The sequence below is a fragment of the Oncorhynchus gorbuscha genome, linkage group LG07 (genome assembly GCF_021184085.1).
Source record: "Oncorhynchus gorbuscha isolate QuinsamMale2020 ecotype Even-year linkage group LG07, OgorEven_v1.0, whole genome shotgun sequence".
NCBI lineage: Eukaryota > Metazoa > Chordata > Actinopteri > Salmoniformes > Salmonidae > Oncorhynchus > Oncorhynchus gorbuscha.
The window spans coordinates 48,837,367-48,852,652 of NC_060179.1; the positions used below are offsets into that span (position 1 = coordinate 48,837,367).

Consider the following 15,286-nt stretch of genomic DNA (forward strand, 5'->3'; position numbering starts at 1 on the left):
GGCCTTTCTAATTGACACAGCCCGGGTATCCTGGGAGGATATTGACCTCATTCCGTTAGTAGAGGATGCTTGGTTAATCTTTAATTTTTGTGGTAGGGGGCAGTATTGGTAGCTTGATTGAAAAACGTGCCCAAATTAATCTCTTGAAGCCAGGGGGCACTAAATTTATGTTTGGAAAAATAACGTTCCCAAAGTTAGCCTATTTCTCAGGACCAGATGCTAGAATATGCATATAATTGACAGATTAGGATAGAAAAACACTAAAGTTTGTCTGTGAGTTAAACAGAACTGATATTGCAGGCCAAAACCTGAGGGAAATCCAATCAGGAAGAGCCCCTGTTTTTGAAATCTCTCTGTTCTTGTACATCCCTATTGCACATTTAAAGGGATATCAACCAGATTCCTTTTTCGGTGGCTTCCCTAAGGTGTCAACAGCCTTTAGACACAGTTTCAGGCTTTTATTTTGAAGAATGAGCGTGAAGGATCACATTGCGTAAGTGGACAGGTGGGGGCTCTGAGTGAGTTGGTGCGCAATTGAGTAAGACGGCCATGGTTCCTCCCGCTGTTATTTAAAAAGCTACACACTCGGTTGATATATTATCGAATATATATTTTAAAAACTACCTGAGGAATGATTCTAAAAAACGTTTGACATGTTTATGTGGACATTATGAAGACTATTTGGAACTCCCATCTGCGTTGTCGTGCCCGCTCTTTCCTGTGGATGTCTGAACATAAAGCGACAAACAAACGTCAGTATTTTGGGTATAAAAATAATCTTTATGGAATAAAAGGAACATTTGCTGTGTAACTGGGAGTCTCGTGAGTGAAAACATCCGAAGATCAAAGGTAAACGGTTAATTTGATTGCTTTTCTGATTTGTGTGACCAAGCTTCCTGATGCTAAGTGTACATAATGCTATGCTAGGCTATCGATAAACTTACAAACGCTTGGATTGCTTTCGCTGTAAAGCATAATTTAAAAATGTGAGATGACAGGGTGATTAACAAAAGGCTAAGCTGTGTTTTCCTATATTTGACTTGTGATTTCATGAAAATGAATATTTTCATCGCATTGACTGATATGCCAAAAGATTGGAAAGCTGTCGCGGTCATCCCCCTCTTCAAAGGGGGAGACAATGCTACAGATCTATATCTAAGGTCTTCGAAAGCCAAGTTAAACAAATCACCGACCATTTCGAATCCCACCGTACCTTCTCCGCTATGCAATCTGGTTTCCGAGCTGGCCATGTGTGCACCTCAGCCACGCTCAAGGTCCCAAACGATATTATAACCGCCATTGATAAGAGACGTTGGACTAGTAACCGGAAGGTTGCAAGTTCAAACCCCCGAGCTGACAAGGTACAAATCTGTCGTTCTGCCCCTGAACAGGCAGTTAACCCACTGTTCCTAGGCCGTCATTGAAAATTATAATTTGTTCTTAACTGACTTGCCTAGTTAAATAAAGGTAAAATAAAATAAATACTGTGCAGCTGTATTCATCAACCTGGCCAAGGCTTTCGACTCTGTCAATCACCACATTCTTATCGGCAGACTAAACAGCCGTGGTTTCTCAAATGACTGCCTCGCCTGGTTCACCAACTACTTCTCAGACAGAGTTTAGTGTGTCAAATCGGAGGGCCTGTTGTCCGGGCCTCTGGCAGTCTATGGGGGTGCCCCACAGGGTTCAATCCTTAGGCCAACTCTTTTCTCTGTCTGCATCAATGATGTCGCTCTTGCTGCTGGTGATTCTCTGATCCACCTCTACGCAGACTACACCATTCTGTATACTTCTCGTCCTTCTTTGGACACTGTGTTAACTAACCTCCAGACGAGCTTCAATGCCATACAACTGTCCTTTCGTGGCCTCCACCTGCTCTTAAATGCAATTAAAACTAAATGCATGCTTTTCAACTGAACGCTGCCCACCCGTCCAGCATCACTACTCTGGACGGTTCTGACTTAAAATATGTGGACAACTACAAATACCTAAGTGTCTGGTTAGACTGTAAACCCTCCTTCCAGACTCATTAAGCATTTCCAATCCAAAATTAAATCTAGAATCTGCTTCCTATTTCGCAACAAAGCATCCTTCACTCATGCTGCCAAACATACCCTCGAAAAACTGACTATCCTACCGATCTTTGACTTCGGCGATGTAATTTACAAATTAGCCCCCAACACTCTACTCAGCAAATTGGATGCAGTCGATCACAGTGCAATCCGTTTGGTCACCAAAGCCCCTTATTCTACCCACCACTGCGACCTGTATGCTCTCGTTGGCTGGCCCTCGCTTCATATTTGTCTCAAATCCCACTGGCTCCAGGTCATCTATAAGTCTTCGCTAGGTAAAGCCCCGCCTTATCTCAGCTCACAGGTCACCATAGCACGCGCTCCAGCAGGTATATTTCACTGGTCACCCCCAAAGCCAATACCTCCTATCCTTCCAGTTCTCTGCTGCCAATGACTGGAATGAACTGCAAAAATCACTGAAGCTGGAGACTCATATCTCCCTTACTAGCTTTAAGCACCAGCTTTCAGAGCAGCTCACATAATCACTGCACCTGTACATAGCACATCCAAATACCTCATCCCCATACTGTTATTTATTTTGCTCCTTTGCACCCCAGTATCTCTACTTGCACATTCATCCTGGAAGATCCTGCAATGTGTATACTAGGGTCCAGTTCATTAGTCACTGACCAAACAGAATGGACTTCTGTCTCTTGGCTAGGGGGCCAGACTGTACTCTCACCTGCGTTGGAACCAGAGCAGGCCCAGCACGCCTCCCAGGCCAATCTCTTCTTTGAACACCTCTGTGATGGGCATGCCTGCGTATATGAGCTCCTGGCCACGCTCGTCACAGATGCTGGTCATGAAGGAGGCGGGCTTGCGGATCAGACCCAGCTCCTGGGGACACAGAGGGAAAGACAATAGATATGGTTTTGTTAAAGGGGTAATCTGCAGTCCCAATAATAACAAAGCGTGCAACTGCAGATTGCCCAAACAAGGAAATGGAATGGAAAACCATTATAGTCTCCCAAATAGATGTTATCCACCCCAAAAAAATCAGAAGGTCCACACCTTGTACTATTGTCAAAGAGCATGTTTGTTTTTAGTGTTTTATAATAATACACAAACGTTTCAGCTAAAACCATTCTTCAGTGCGTAAGCTTAGTGTCTTGGGGAAGAAGATGGATAATGAAGCAAGCTCCGATGCCAATACCCTGGGGAAATTCAACACATTGGTTTTTACCAGTATAATGACCCAACAGAACCATTACTGCTGCCTATATTTACATCTTCACACCAAAAAAACAAATCAATAATCAGCCACTTATGGCCATCAGATATTATCATATATATTTTATGTGATTTATGATATACAGCGGCTTTATAAAGTTCACACACACCTTCCCTTGTTCCACATTTTGTTGTGTTACAGCCTGAATTTAAAATGGATAACATTCAGATTAGTCACTGGCCTACACACAACACCCCATAATGTAAAAGTTGAATTATGTTGTTTTTTGTGTGTTTTTTTTACACATTAATAAAAAAATAAAAAGCTGAAATGTCGTCAGTCATTAAGTATTCAATTATTTTGTTAGGGCAAGTCTAAATTGTGACATTAAAACAGTTAGGAGAAAACTGAGGATGGATCAAGAACATTGTAGTTACTCCACAATACTAACCTAATTTACAGAGTAAAAAGAAAGAAACTTGTACAAAAAAAGAAAATATTCCAAAAACATGCACCCTGTTTGCAACAAGGCACTAAAATAATACTAGATTTAAAAAAAAGTCCTTCATACAAAGTGCAATGCTTGGGGCAAATCCAATTCAACACATTACCGAGTAACACTCTCCATATTTTCAATCATAAATGTAACGTTTAGTGCTGAGTGCATCATGATATGGGTATGCTTGTAATCATTAAGGACTCGGGAGTTTTTGCATAATAAAAAATAAATGTAATGCAGCTATGCATAGCCAAAATCCTAGAGGAAAACAGTGTTCATTCTGCTTTCCACCAAACAAACAAATTCACCTTCCAGCAGGATAATAACCTAAAAGACGAGGTCAAATCTACACTGGAGTTGCTTAACAGAAAGACAGTTAATGTTCCTGAGCGGCCAAGTTACAGTTTTACTTAAATCTATTTGATAATCAATGGGAAGACTTGTCTAACAATGATCAACAAACCAATTTGACAGAGCTTGAAGAATTTGTTAAAGAATAATGAGCAAATATTCTACAATCCAGGTATGAAAATCTCTTAAGAGATTTACCCAGAAATACTCAGCTATAATTGCTGCCAAAGATGATTTTTAACATGCATTGACTCAGGGGTGTGAATACTTATGTAAATTAGATTGTATTTCATTTTAAATACATTACTTAGGCAAAAATTTAAAATAAAATATAAAACTTTTCACTGCCATCATGGGTTATTATGGGTCAATTTAATCCATTTTGAATTCATGGTGTAACAAAATTAGGAATACGTCAAGGGGTATTAATACTTTCTGAAGATTTTGAAGGTAGAGTACTAGGTTTCAGTTATTTTGAAGGTGGAGTACTAGGTCTTCTTACCCTTGCCCAGGAGTAGTCCATTGGCACTGTTGGGGGTGGAACCTCCTGAGCGGGAACAATGGTTCCATTGGCCACCAGTTCATCATACACTGTCCTGTTATGACCCAGAAGCACAGTTTCAAGTTATCATGGACAGATATTTTAGTATAATTTCGTAATTTCATGACGCATAACCCGAAATGAAACCAAGACACTCAACCAGCAATTTTCAAACCTCTCTAGCACAAGCACTGGTCCACAGAGAATATTAGGCTATTGATGCATTTGATGGCTAGAATAATGAGTTTAAAGTGCTCAATTGAATTGACCTTTTAAGCTACTGAAAACGTTACTTAATGTAATTAAACTAAAACTCATTCATTATATTTAATCTTGAGCGTGTTTGAAGCGCTTTAAAGTTTAAAATTGATGACCCTGTCTTCAGAGCAGTACTGTCTTCATGGTGACAGTATCTGTGTTGTTTGACAGTTACCTGATGACGTCACCCAGTTCGTCAAAGCTCTTGGGAACAAAGGCTCCTGCATCCCTCAGAGCTTGGTTCTTAGCCACTGCCGTTTCAAAGGCCTGATTAGCACAGGCTCCAGCATGGCCAAACTGCACCTGTAGAAGGCATCGATGTACTCATCAATTACAAACAATCCAGACAGAATACAGGTTTAGTTTGGTCTAGGTTCTAAAATATTCAATGGCCTGTCAATTTTTAAATATATAAATGTATATATCAATGTAAATATATATAAATAAATATATAAAAAATTATATATAAATGTATATATAAATAAATAAAATATATACATATTTAAATATACATATATACAGTGGGGAGAACAAGTATTTGATAACCTGCAAAATCGGCAGTGTTTCCTAGGTCTGTATTTAAAAAAAAATCATAGGTACACTTCAACTGTGAGAGACGGAATCTAAAACAAAAATCCAGAAAATCACAATTTGATTTTTAAGTAAGTATTTGATCACCTACCAACCAGTAAGAATTCCGTCTCTCACAGACCTGTTATTTTTTCTTTTAAGAAGCCCTCCTGTTCCCCCCCTCATTACCTGTATTCATCTCCGTGTTTGGAGGAAGAAGAAAGATGAGTACAACCACAAGAACACCATCCCGAACAATGAAGCATGGAGGTGGAAACATCATTCTTTGGGGATGCTTTTCTGCAAAGGGGACAGGCCGACTGCACCGTATTGTGGGGAAGATGGATGGGGCCATGTATCGAGAGATTTTGGCAAACAACCTCCTTCCCTCAGTAAGAGCATTGAAGATGGGTCGTGGCTGGGTCTTCCAGCATGTCAACCCGAAACACACAGCCAGGGCAACTAAGGAGTGGCTCTGTAAGAAGCATCTCAAGGTCCTGGAGTGGCCTAGTCAGTCTCCAGACCTGAACCCAATAGAAAATCTTTGGGGGGAGCTGAAAGTCTGTATTGCCCAGCGACAGCCCCGAAACCTGAAGGATCTGGAGAAGGTCTGTATGGAGGAGTGGGTCAAAATCCCTGCTGCAGTGTGTGCAAACCTGGTCAATAACTACAGGAAACATATGATCTCTGTAATTGCAAACAAATGTTTCTGTACCAAATATTAAGCTCTGCTTTTCTGATGTATCAAATACTTACATAATGCAATAAAATGCAAATGTTTTACTTAAAAATCATGTGATTTTCTGGATTTTTGTTTTAGATTCAGTCGAAGTGTACCTATGATGAAAATTACAGACCTCTACATGCTTTGTAAGTAGGAAAACCTGCATAATCGGCAGTGTATCAAATACTTGTTCTCCCCACTGTGTGTGTGTGTATGTATGTGTGATTGACTTGGAGTTACATTGTGTTGTTTAAGTGTTCCCTTTATTTTTTTGAGCAGTATATATATATATAAAAAAATAAAGGGAACACTTAAACAACACAATGTAACTCTAAATCAAATCACACTTCTGTGAAATCAAACTGTCCACTTAGGAAGCAACGCTGATTGACAATAAATTTCACATGCTGTTGTGCAAATGGAATAGACAACAGGTGTAAATTATAGGCAATTAGCAAGACACCCCCAAAAGGAGTGGTTCTGCAGGTGGTGACCACAGACCACTTCTCAGTTCCTATGCTTCCTGGCTGATGTTTTGGTCACTTTTGAATGCTGGCGGTGCTTTCACTCTTATTTAGGCCAGTTGAGAACAAGTTCTCATTTACATCTGCGACCTGGCCAAGATAAAGCAAAGCAGTGCGACACAACCCGAGTTACACATGGAATGGTCAATAACACAATTTAAAATCTGTATACAGTGTGTGAAAATGAAGTAAGGAGGTAAGGCAACAAATAGGCTATAGTGGCGAAGTAATTACAATTTAGCAATTAACACTGGAGTGATGGATGTGCAGATGATGGCAAAGTATAAATAGTGGTGTGCAAAAGAGCAGATTTTTTTTTTTATGAGAATGAGGTAGGTAGTTGGCTGGATGGGCTATTTAGAGATGGGCTGTGAAAAAGAATCCATGACAATGAGACAATTAGGGACAATAAGGAGCGGCAAGTAGCCTAGCAGTTAGAACACATACCCGAGCAGAAAAGGTGAAAAATCTGTCGATGTGCCCTTGCGCAAGGAATGCTCTCTGTAGCTAATGTTATTAAGACTTTAAACAGGTTAACATTCACAAGGCTGCAGGGCAAGATAGATTACCATAACACATACTCATAGTACGCAGTGACCAGCTGGCAAGTGTCTTCACAGACATTGTAGAGGTAATTGTTAGAGAGGGGTAAAGATAAATGGTTTTTGTACCGCTACCAGATACACCAGCAGAAGAGACCGCCTAGAGTATCGCCTGTTTGCCAGAGGTGCATTATTAGTTCACCAAAGGCACTGAACATAAAAGGGAGCGCAGCACAAAGAGCAATTTTAGTGTAAAGCACTTGAGCTAGAAAGAGAAATTGGCTTAGCGGTTGGATCCAGGCTTGAACGTGTATTCGCCAGTCAGACTCAATTCTTGGTTGTTTGTCTGACAAAAGCTTGCAACAATGTTGCTAGTAATCCATGTGATCAGAAGATAGAACGATTCCAACTCATCAGGAGTAGCACGATAACAAAGGCAATCAAACATATAACTTTTATAAACTAAACACGCTGAAACTAAGCAAGACTTCTGCAGAGTTGCATGTGCAATCAAAACTGCCGTGTCAACCGAGAGTTCCTACACAGAGCCGGAAGAGCCATCTTTATTTCCTCCTTCCTCACTGCTGCTGCACTCTTCGTGGCAGCGCACGGTGAAAACTCTGCGCAGGATTTCGCCACCCCATTTTCAACCTCCCTGATCCAGTGTGTAACAACTACATGTTTCAAACAAGACTACCATAATTAATGTAGCCAAGAACTAAATTACTATTGCCCCATAGCACTCACATCAGTAGCCATGAAATCCTTTGAAAGGTTGGTCATGGCTCACAACACCACCATCATCCCAGATCCCCTGGACTCACTGAAATGTGTATACTACCACAACAGATGATGCAATCTCTATTGCGCTCCACACTGCCCTTTCCCACGTGGACAAAAGGAACACCTTCATGAGAATGCTGTTCATTGACTACAGCTAAGCGTTCAAAAGCTTAGTGCCCTCTAAGCTCATAACTACGCTAAGGACCCTGGGACTGAACACCTCCCACTGCAACTGGATCCTGGACTTCCTGATGGAACAGGATAGGAAACACATCCGCCACTCTGACCCTCAACACCGGGGCCCCTCAGGGGTGTGAGCTTAGTCCCCTCCTGTACTCCTTGTTTACCCAAGGCCACACACAAAACTAACGCCATCATTAAGTTTGCAGACGACACGACGGTGGTAGGCCTGATCACCGATGACAATGAGAGCTGGCAGTGTGGTGCCAGGACATCAACCTCTACTTCAACATCAGCAAGACAAAAGGAGCTGATCGTGGACTACAGGAAACGGAGGCCAGTGCACGCCCCCCATTCACATTGGTGGGGCTGTAGCGGAGCGGGTTGAGAACTTCAAGTTCCTTGGTGTCCACATCACTAAGGATCTATCATGGTCCAAACACACCAACACAGTCAAGAAGAGGGACGGCCATGCCTCTTCCTCTTCAGGAGGCTGAAAAGATTTGGCATAGGGTCCTCAGATCTATAAAAAGTTCTACAGCTGTACCATTGAAAGCACCTTGACTGGCTGCGTCACCACTTGCTACGGGAACTGTTTGGCGTCTGACCGCAAGACACCAGAGGATAGTGCGTACAGCGCAGCACATCACTCGGGTCACGCTCCCTGACATTCAGGACCTCTATAGCAGGTGTTGTCAGAAGAAGGCCTTAGAAAATGCCAAAGACTCCGGCCAACAAAGTCAAAGACCGTTCTCTCTGCTACTGTGTCTAGACTACCATCAAATGTGAAGACTTATTTTATCAAATCAATTCTCTATATGTAATTATTATTAACAGATTAAACCAATCATGTAAACTTGAACTAACTAGGAAGGTGGGGCACCACCGGAAAATATTTAGTCTATTTCCTGAATCGACTCATCAGATACTGTCATATCTTATCGATTAGTCTTCTATTAATATATCATTATTACCTCATCAGTTCATTACTGGAAGTCGCAAACCCTTGGATATCTGCACAAACCCTAACCTAATTGATGAATCAGCGATAGTAAATAATCACAGAAATACAAAAACAAACAGATATCGGTTACTAACACATTGTCCTTTGTGGGCTAAAATCGGTATGACGGCTTAGTAGACAAAGCCATTTCTATGAGTGTAGTTATCAGCTAACACTTTACACGAATGACCGCTTATTTAAAAAATAAATTGCAATTTACGAGTGTATGTCTTTGTGGTCACCGGTCCGTCTGCTGGAGAGTCAATCGACAGAAAGTCTGGTTGTGTTCATTGTGGATACGTCAGGCGTACATGGTCGCATAGACAAATGTTTCAGGCGGTTGTCGGTATTCTTGTCCTAGACAGTGGTTCCTCCTTACGCTGCAAGATTTAGAGGTAATTTGTGGTTTAGTATGGTACCCTGCGTCACCACTTCATAGGTCCAGACAAGCGCAAGGGGGAGTTAGAGCACATAAACCTAAATAGAAACTGATAATTGTGCATGACTGTTACATAAGGTTTTTATTATTTAATTTAGATTTTGCTCTCACTGTAGGCCACTCCCGACTGGTCATGTTGTACACCGCCGCATGAGTGGTGCAATGGTATAAGACACTGAATCGCTGTGCAATCTGTGTTGCTACAGATGCTGGTTCAATACCCGTGCCGGCCTTGACTGGGAGATCCATGAGATTAATGTTTTTGGTTTTTCTCCCTCTAAAAACAGAAATAAATCACTCTAAATAACAAAGTGGCTTTATTTACAAATTAGTAACAATGTCTCACCCCATGCTCAATAATTGCCTTTTTACACTTTAAAAAAGGGGCCTTGCACCAATAGCGCTGACTAGGGAAACATTCCCGCTGTTCTGTTCTTAGTGCCAGTCCGCACTTTCAAACTTAAACAATGTAACTAATAATCGCATCTTTATGCTTTCATTAATAAAATGATAAAAATAAGCTTTCAAAATGCCAATGTATATTTAGTGATGGACCCATAACGAATTACTATGGGAATAAGTATCAGTGAATTAGAGAAACATCCTCAAAATCCTTAAAGTAATTATTGGCGGAGAGTCAAGTCATATTTTTCGATAAACTGTAGGTCTATCGTAGGCGACATGAGTATCACTCGTGTTGAGTAATGTGCTGTTAAAAGTGGTATAGGTCTTATTTAAAGAGCATATTGAAGTTAGAAGCAGTAGGATTTTAAGCAATAGCCAACAACTATTTTAGCATCGTTTCGCACTGCTCTGAGAGAAGCATGGGGACTAGTCTTGATAAATCAATGAGATTTTTATTTTTCACTGAATCTCTGTTTGGGTATTAGTTACACTAGAATTTGAAAATTAGGGTGTAGAAACATTATGCTCTTGGTACTTCCGGTTTGGAGCGAGTGGTCGCATCGGCACTTCGCTCCCGCAGGTAGTATAACTTTTTCATTACATTTCATTATATTTCATTATAGCACAACGGTTGATTCGTCTAATCTTAGCAATTTCTTCTCAGCTAGCTACATAGCAGTCTTTGTATCAAAGATAATTGCGTAATTATCGTATTTCGCCGTCCTAACGTAGTCTTCACTAGCCAGCTAGCTAACGTCCACTGATTAGCTGCACTGGAGAAACTATTACACTCAACTGAACGACTTGATTAGTGTAGTGTTAGCTAGCTACATAGCTGTCTTTGCTGTCTTCGTATCTTCGTTCCAAGATAATTGTGTTGTTTAAGGTTTAGAGTGTGTAGTCTTAGAGTGATTATCTTAATTTACCGAGGTTAGCTAGCCAGCTATTTGTCGTCCTTAACGTAGGAGACTCTGCTAGCTAGCCAACGTCTTCTGAATAGAACTCAACAACCCGGTCGCATTCACAGGTAGTATCACATTTTCATTTCATTTCATTACAGTACAACGGTTTGATTTGTTTGATCGTAGCTAGCTACATAGCTAGCTACATAGCAGTCTTTGTATCAAAGAGCGATTTTCTAGGTTAGCTAGCCAGCTATTGTCGTTCTTTTAACGCAACGTAACGTAAACAACACTACTAGCTAGCCAGCTAGCCCCCGAATAGCAGCACTGCAGAAACTATTACACTCAACGGAACGACTTGATTAGTGTAGTGTCAACAACGCACCCACTGCCAGCTAGCCTACTTCAGCAGTACTGTATCATTTTAATCATTTTAGTCAATAAGATTCTTGCTACGTAGCTTAACTTTCTGAACATTCGAGACGTGTAGTCCACTTGTCATTCCAATCTCCTTTGCATTAGCGTATTCTCTTCTGTAGCCTGTCAACTATGTGTCTGTTTATCCCTGTTCTCTCCTCTCTGCACAGACCATAAACGCTCCACACCGCGTGGCCGCGGCCACCCTAATCTGGTGGTCCCAGCGCGCACGACCCACGTGGAGTTCCAGGTCTCCGGTAGCCTCTGGAACTGCCGATCTGCGGTCAACAAGGCAGAGTTCATCTCAGCCTATGCCTCCCTCCAGTCCCTCGACTTCTTGGCACTGACGGAAACATGGATCACCACAGACAACACTGCTACTCCTACTGCTCTCTCTTCGTCCGCCCACGTGTTCTCGCACACCCCGAGAGCTTCTGGTCAGCGGGGTGGTGGCACCGGGATCCTCATCTCTCCCAAGTGGTCATTCTCTCTTTCTCCCTTACCCATCTGTCTATCGCCTCCTTTGAATTCCATGCTGTCACAGTTACCAGCCCTTTCAAGCTTAACATCCTTATCATTTATCGCCCTCCAGGTTCCCTCGGAGAGTTCATCAATGAGCTTGATGCCTTGATAAGCTCCTTTCCTGAGGACGGCTCACCTCTCACAGTTCTGGGCGACTTTAACCTCCCCACGTCTACCTTTGACTCATTCCTCTCTGCCTCCTTCTTTCCACTCCTCTCCTCTTTTGACCTCACCCTCTCACCTTCCCCCCCTACTCACAAGGCAGGCAATACGCTCAACCTCATCTTTACTAGATGCTGTTCTTCCACTAAACTCATTGCAACTCCCCTCCAAGTCTCCGACCACTACCTTGTATCCTTTTCCCTCTCGCTCTCATCCAACACCTCCCACACTGCCCCTACTCGGATGGTATCGCGCCGTCCCAACCTTCGCTCTCTCTCCCCCGCTACTCTCTCCTCTTCCATCCTATCATCTCTTCCCTCCGCTCAAACCTTCTCCAACCTATCTCCTGATTCTGCCTCCTCAACCCTCCTCTCCTCCCTCTCTGCATCCTTTGACTCTCTATGTCCCCTATCCTCCAGGCCGGCTCGGTCCTCCCCTCCCGCTCCGTGGCTCGATGACTCATTGCGAGCTCACAGAACAGGGCTCCGGGCAGCCGAGCGGAAATGGAGGAAAACTCGCCTCCCTGCGGACCTGGCATCCTTTCACTCCCTCCTCTCTACATTTTCCTCCTCTGTCTCTGCTGCTAAAGCCACTTTCTACCACGCTAAATTCCAAGCATCTGCCTCTAACCCTAGGAAGCTCTTTGCCACCTTCTCCTCCCTCCTGAATCCTCCCCCCTCCCTCTCTGCAGATGACTTCGTCAACCATTTTGAAAAGGTCGACGACATCCGATCCTCGTTTGCTAAATCAAACGACACCGCTGGTTCTGCTCACACTGCCCTACCCTGTGCTCTGACCTCTTTCTCCCCTCTCTCTCCAGATGAAATCTCGCGTCTTGTGACGGCCGGCCGCCCAACAACCTGCCCGCTCGACCCTATCCCCTCCTCTCTTCTTCAGACCATTTCCGGAGACCTTCTCCCTCACCTCGCTCATCAACTCATCCCTGACCGCTGGCTACGTCCCTTCCGTCTTCAAGAGAGCGAGAGTTGCACCCCTTCTGAAAAAACCTACACTCGATCCCTCCGATGTCAACAATTACAGACCAGTATCCCTTCTTTCTTTTCTCTCCAAAACTCTTGAACGTGCCGTCCTTGGCCAGCTCTCCCGCTATCTCTCTCTGAATGACCTTCTTGATCCAAATCAGTCAGGTTTCAAGACTAGTCATTCAACTGAGACTGCTCTCCTCTGTATCACGGAGGCGCTCTGCACTGCTAAAGCTAACTCTCTCTCCTCTGCTCTCATCCTTCTAGATCTATCGGCTGCCTTCGATACTGTGAACCATCAGATCCTCCTCTCCACCCTCTCCGAGTTGGGCATCTCTGGCGCGGCCCACGCTTGGATTGCGTCCTACCTGACAGCTCGCATCCGCTACAAGACCATGGTGCTTGCCTACGGAGCTGTGAGGGGAACGGCACCTCAGTACCTCCAGGCTCTGATCAGGCCCTACACCCAAATAAGGGCACTGCGTTCATCCACCTCTGGCCTGCTCGCCTCCCTACCACTGAGGAAGTACAGTTCCCGCTCAGCCCAGTCAAAACTGTTCGCTGCTCTGGCTCCCCAATGGTGGAACAAACTCCCTCACGACGCCAGGACAGCGGAGTCAAATCACCACCTTCCGGAGACACCTGAAACCCGACCTCTTTAAGGAATACCTAGGATAGGATAGGATAAAGTAATCCTTCTCACCCCCCCCCCTTAAAATATTTAGATGCACTATTGTAAAGTGGCTGTTCCACTGGATGTCATAAGGTGAATGCACCAATTTGTAAGTCGCTCTGGATAAGAGCGTCTGTTAAATGACTTCAATGTAAATATGTAAATGTAACCATTAACTAGACAAGTCAGTTAAGAGCAAATTCTTATTTATAAGGACAGCCTACTCCTTCCTCCCCATCGGGGAATTGAACCCCGAAATACCCTGTGTCCGCAGCACACAAAGCTGTCCAGTACTTTAAAAATATCCTCTCATGTTGTCCTGGTTTCCAGAAGAGGATGCCTTCCTTAATTGACCCCCCATAAACATAATGGACATATACCAGGAGGTGTGCCAGGCCCGCCACGTCTGTTGACTCATAAAGCTGTAACGCATACAGTTGAAGTCAGAAGTTTATATGCACTTAGGTAGGAGTCATTAATTATTTGTTCAACCACTCCACAAATTTCACAAGTTAAGTCAGTTAGGACATATACTTTGTGCATGCCACAAGCCATTTTTCCAACAATTGTTTGCAGACAGATTATTTTACTGTATCACAATTCCAGTGGGTCAGACGTTTACATACACTAAGTTGACTGTGCCTTTAAACAGATTGGAAAATTCCTGAAAATTATGTCATGGCTTTAGAAGCTTCTAATTGCATATTTTGACTCAATTGGCGGTGTGCCTGTATTTCAAGGCCTACCTTCAAACTCAGTGCCTCTTTGCTTGACATCATGGGAAAAACAGCCAATACCTAAAAAAATAATTGTAGACCTCCACAAGTCTGGTTCATCCTTGGGAGCAATTTCCAAACGCCTGAAGGTACCACGTTCATCTGTACAAACACCATGGGACCACGCAGCCGTCATAAGGAAAGAAAGGAGACGCATTCTGTCTCCAAGAGATGAACGTAATTTGGTGCGAAAAGTGCAAATCAATCCCAGAACAGCAGCAAAGGACCTTGTGAAGATGCCGGAGGAAGCAGGTACAAAAGTATCTATATCCACAGTAAAACAAGTCCTATATCGACATAACCTGAAAGGCAGCTCAGCAAGGCAGAAGCCACTGCTCCAAAACCACCATAAAAAAGCCAGACTACGGTTTGCTTTGCATATGGGGACAAAAATAGTATTTTTTTTTGAGAAATATCCACTGGTCTGATGAAACAAAAATAGAACTGTTTGGCCATAATAACCATTGTTATGTTTGGAGGAAAAGGGGGACGCTTGCAAGCCGAAGAACACCATCCCAAACGTGAAGCACGGGGGTGCTAGCATCATGTTGTGGGGGTGCTTTGCTGCAGGAGGGACTGGTGCACCTCACAAAATAGATGGAATCATCAGGGGGGAAAATTATGTGGATATATTGAAGCAACATCTCAAGACATCAGTCAGGAAGGTAAAGCTTGGTTGCAAATGGGTCTTCCAAATGGACAATGACCCCAAGCATACTTCCAAAGTTGTGGCAAAATGGCTTAAGATCAACAAAGTCAAGGTATTGTGGCCATCACAAAGCCCTGACC

At 43.1% G+C, this 15,286-nt stretch overlaps 1 protein-coding gene across 3 annotated transcripts in view; it reads right to left on the reverse strand.

The window, feature by feature from the left end:
- Positions 1 to 15,286, reverse strand: part of LOC124039949 (ATP-citrate synthase) — a 123,855-nt gene that overhangs the window by 38,999 nt on the left and 69,570 nt on the right. For all 3 annotated transcript variants that reach the window (XM_046356536.1, XM_046356534.1, XM_046356535.1), the window contains 3 exons: positions 5,068 to 5,195; positions 4,596 to 4,689; positions 2,755 to 2,909 (listed from right to left, as the gene is read on the reverse strand). In XM_046356536.1, coding sequence (XP_046212492.1) covers positions 2,755 to 2,909; positions 4,596 to 4,689; positions 5,068 to 5,195 — 377 coding nt within the window. The remainder of the gene's footprint in view (positions 1 to 2,754; positions 2,910 to 4,595; positions 4,690 to 5,067; positions 5,196 to 15,286) is intronic.